The sequence below is a fragment of the Nuphar pumila genome, chromosome 8 (genome assembly GCF_984573655.1).
Source record: "Nuphar pumila chromosome 8, dmNupPumi1.hap1.1, whole genome shotgun sequence".
NCBI lineage: Eukaryota > Viridiplantae > Streptophyta > Magnoliopsida > Nymphaeales > Nymphaeaceae > Nuphar > Nuphar pumila.
In genome coordinates this window covers 4734246-4739193 of record NC_143256.1, presented here as the reverse complement: position 1 = coordinate 4739193, position 4948 = coordinate 4734246, and the positions used below count along the sequence as shown (strand labels likewise).

Sequence of the window (4948 nt, the reverse complement as noted above, 5' to 3'; positions counted from 1 at the left end):
TTATGATTCTGTTCTTGTACTATGTTGGGGTGTAAACGGGTCAGGTTGGGTATGGATCTAGATTTTTTTGCTGAAGGCCTACTTCGTCTGTGCTTGTTGGTTGGATTTGAACTCACATCTGAGCTTGGAGATGGTCTGAATAGTCTGAAATCTGAATCTGACCTAATTGGATTTGTGTCTTTATCTGATCCAAATCTTGTGTTAGACGGGTCGGATCTGTGCATGTCTAGATCCAGACCAATCTGATCGAGCCTTTTCAGGTTTGAGTTCTTACTTTCAACCTTGTGAGGGTGCAGTGTGCTTTGGCATAGTCCATCCTACTGTTATCCGGCCTTATCAGGTTCTGGGTTCCGACCAACCTAGGTTGAAAACTGCAAATGACCGTGAAATAATCTGGTTGATTCTGTACCAGATCCGGTTTAACTTGCAAAAAGGTTGGTCTGGATCTTTGTTATTTTTTATTTCATATCTGGGTGCCAACGTCAGAAACTGATAGCAGATCCGGTCCCACTGACTGACTGAATTGTGTATAATTTGGATCTGGCAGGGCAAACCTTTCTGCATGTAGGTGGATTATATATCCGATCCAGAATCAACCATCACATCCTATCAACCTCTTGTTTGTTGCATTTGGTGGAAACGTTGAACTGTGCAGATCTTGGGGATATACTATATGCACCATGTCTATCATCCCTATCGCCCCTACCCGGACTCTTAGTGAAGAAAATGACAGCAATATGGTGCAGATGTCGAAATCGATTACTCGCAAGCGACCGAATAGATTGAGGTCTGCTGTGTGGAATGATTTTGAGAGAATCAAGAAGAATGGCAAGGACTTGGCTGTGTGCAATCTTTGTAATAAGGAATTTGTGGGAGGGACTAGCAGTGGCACATCACATTTGAAGAAGCATTTAGAAAGGTGCCCCAGGAGAACCAATATTGATGCAGTTCAGCAATTGCTTGCAATTGGAAAGAAGAAAAGGGAGAGGGCTGTCACTGTTAGTAACGCCAAGTTTAGCCAGGAGAGAAGCCGGCTCGACCTTGCGCATATGATCATTCTACACGGGTATCCATTCTCTATTGTTGAGCACATCGGGTTCAGGATGTTTGTGAACAATCTTCAGCCATCATTTAACTTGGTATCACTTGAAATTGTTAAAGCTGATTGCCTGACAATTTATGAGAAAGAGAACGAGAAACTTAAAGAAATCCTGGCAAATATTTCTGGTAAGGTTAGCCTTACGACAGAGATGTGGACTTCGTGCGAGAATGTTGCCTATTTATGTTTGGTGGCACATTACATTGATGAAGAGTGGGTATTGCAGAGAAAGATTCTCAATTTTGTTATGGTGGGATCTCCTCATACTGGTGAAGCACTTTCTGAAATACTTGAATCATGTCTAATGGAGTGGAATATTCCTCATAAAGTGTTTGCAATGACATTGGACGATTCACTTGCTAATGAAAGTCTTGTCTCAAGAATCAGAGAGGCACTCTACCAAAAGAGGTTGCTTATGAGTGATGCGCAGCCGTTTCACATGCGATGTGTTGCACATGTTCTCAATATGGTTGTCCAAGATGGTTTGGCAGCAGTACATGATGTGGCCCATAAGATTCGAGAGACTATCAAGTATATCAAGAGCTCACATGCAAGTGAGCAGAAATTCAATGAGGCAGTTCATCAAGCTCGAATCCATATCCAAGGGAGTCTCTGTCTTGATATTCCAACTCAATGGAGCTCTACTTATCTCATGATTGAAGGTGCTCTAGAATACAAGGACACATTGTCTCGGATGCAAAAGCTTGATTCTAGCTACACATTTGCACCAACAACCCGAGAGTGGGAAATGGCTAGCAGCATTATTATTATTCTGAAGCCATTTGTTGAAATCACTAATGTTTTCTTAGAAACTAAATTCCCGACTTCAAATCTCTACTTCCCCTCAGTTTGTGCGATTAAGTTTCAACTGAATCAATGGTGTAGCAGTGGTGATGCATTTGTTCGTTCTATGGCCTTGAAGATGAAAGAAAATTTTGATTCATACTGGGCGACCTGCAGCTTAATTTTGGCTGTTGCTGTTATCTTAGATCCTCGATTCAAGATGAAGTTGGTAGAGTATTACTATCCACAAATTTATGGTGGGGATGCTGCAGATCAAATCAAGGATACTTATGATGGAATTGTGAGTCTTTACAATGAATATGCAGCACGTTCAAATTCAACCTTGCCTTCTCAAGATTTCAACAGGCGGATGGGAAGTGGTATCAAAATCGAATCTAATGTTACCTTGTCAATGAACATTACGAGTGATCCGAGGGATATGTTGAAAGGATTTGATGAATATCTCTCTGAGACTTCACAAAACCAACACTCAAAGTCAGACTTGGATCTATATTTGGAAGAAGCAGTTTTCCCCCGTAATGTGGAGTTCAACATTTTAAATTGGTGGAAACTCAATACACCCAAGTATCCTGTTTTAGCTAGGATGGCTCGTGATGTTTTAGCAATTCCTGTTTCAACTGTTGCATTGGACTCTACATTCAACACCGGAAGCAAAATGCTTGATACTTATCGCAGTTCACTAGATCTGCGTACTCTACAGGCTTTGATGTGTGCACAAGACTGGTTGCAGGACAAATTAGATGGTAAGCTTCATCTATTGTATCCAAACCATAGTCACAAATATTGGTATGGCTATATCTTGGTTGGCTATTTCTCATGATATTATAGGTTTGGTGATAGATCTCGGGGCCTAAAAAATATAAAAATAACAAAAATAAGTAAGAAAATATCATGTTTAGACAAAAATTACATAAATAATAAATGAAATAAGTAAAAAATGTAACAGAAAGAAGAAAAACATATTTAAAATGTAAAAAATAAATAAAAACAGTAAAACTAATTGATAATATCGTGATAATATCACGAGAATATTGCGATATTCTCGTGATAATATCGCAATATTATCAAATTGGCAATATTTTGAAAATATCGTGATATTTTACCTATATTCTTGTTTGCTGAATTTACAGCGATAATATCACGATATTTTCAAATTATCGCCAATATCTGTGACTATATTCCAAACAATTGACGGTATTTTTATCTGAATGTTGACTCATTCTATTTTCACTACTTTGTGTTTTAGGCTCAGCATTATCCAGGAGTTATTCTGGTTCTACTATGACTGCTCTCAACCATGTTTAGGTGCAGGTAATCCTCTTGTTCTCCCATATTTTTGAATCCTCGTTATCATCCTTCTTCTTGTCAAGGATTAAATGAGCATATCTTATTTTTTCATGTTGCCAGGGGTGTTGCATGCTGCTGTGTCAAAGCTGTTGTTAATATATAGTTTTAGGTGGAGTCAATTTCAGAAAATGGGATTCAGATGGTCAGCCTTTCACCATGTGAAGATTCTGAAAATGTTCTTAGCTTTTAATCTTTGATCACTGTGTGAGTTAACACATTTTTTGTTCAACCCCATGGACATGTTTTTCTTCATTGTTAAGCTTATGTACTGCTAACTGCTGGAGAATATGCGGAATGATTTTAGGTCATGCTCCTGGATAATGCACTTTTTCAATGGCAATTTTCAACTCCATCACTTTCCTGGTTCCATTTTCCAGCTACTTGTTCTCCGGGTTTAGTTCAGCAGGTGGTTAAATAAGTAATTTTGTTGAAAATCTACTATCAATTGCATGATTATGCGCCTACTGCAGCATATACATGTGGTTTTTCTCTCTTGCTTTTAATTGGTTTTTGGAGTTGTTCGATTGTTTGGTTATATGTAATTTGGTTTGATATTGTGTATTGCAGCAATAAGCATGTCTTCATCTGTTTGACATAGTTGTGATATCATTGATTTTATTGGTAGCTTGAAAGACAACTGCTTCAGAATGCCTGTCTAACAGTAGCCATTGGAGAACGTGCACTTTTGGAGTCCTTAATGGATGAATTGATTCAATCTTTAGCATCATTATTTGCTATAAATATCATTGTGGCCAGTGTAGTTTGATATTCTGTGCATGGATTTTGCTGCAACTTCTTTTATGCTCTGTTTGGGAGCCTTGAATTGGAGTTTTGTTGTCCTTTGCTGTTTTGGATCTGTAGTTCTGCCGAAACACTGCATTGGGAATGGTAGTTAGCAACATCATTCACAAGAGGATGTTTTTGGCAACTCTATCCTCGACACCACCTTTTTGACAAAACTATATTGTTGCAATGTATGAATTGATGTTTTCATCTGTGCAAAGCTCCGGAACAAAACCTTAGTTTGTATTGATGGAACAATTCAAAAGGCATGCTTAGGATCTTCAAAACTTTTGGTTACAATTTTGTAGGCGTCCGCGGCCTAAAATGCAAGTAATTGATACCACTGGAACACTGATTTGGAACAGTGCTAGAACGGTGATCTGCATTAATGCTACATAGTATGGCTGTAAATTGGCCAGATTGACTGTCATGATAAGAATGCTGCTTTAAGGAACTGAACAAATTCGGACACCAAATATGTCATTACCGACTGTGTTCAAGGGTCTTTCATAAATGTAAGCTCTTTCTTTTCTAATGCTCAAGGCTTAACCCTTCTAAGTTTCGGAAAATGACCATACTGTACAACAAATATGATGTGTTTTCCAAAATGCCTCAAATTTTTGCTACTCTTTATGTTCAAAATCACAAATACCCAACTTTTTTTTAACCTTTTTAACCTTCGCTTGTGTAGAACTGGCGAAGCTCGGGCGATATATCGCTCCGCTCTTCGGGTAGTGCAAACTCTCACTTAAACGGAGTTTCGCGTATTTTTTTGTTGCGGACATCACAAAGTTCGCATAAAATTAGGTGAACGTGTAATCTCAAACTTCGAAACATTGCACATATATCACAAAGTTCTTATAAAATTTTGTTGATCTCGTGGTACTCTCAAACTTTGGAACATCGTACATACCT

General features: G+C 38.4%; 1 protein-coding gene across 1 annotated transcript; it reads left to right on the top strand.

Moving 5' to 3' along the window:
- Positions 1-595: 595 nt before the first annotated feature.
- On the top strand, positions 596-3507 carry LOC149829476 (zinc finger BED domain-containing protein RICESLEEPER 2-like). Its single transcript, XM_090016205.1, has 3 exons — positions 596-2646; positions 3150-3214; positions 3311-3507. Exons 1-2 carry the CDS (start codon positions 681-683, stop codon positions 3206-3208), a joined length of 2025 nt encoding a protein of 674 aa, XP_089872331.1. The 5' UTR covers positions 596-680; the 3' UTR covers positions 3209-3214; positions 3311-3507.
- The last annotated feature ends 1441 nt before the right edge of the window (positions 3508-4948 follow it).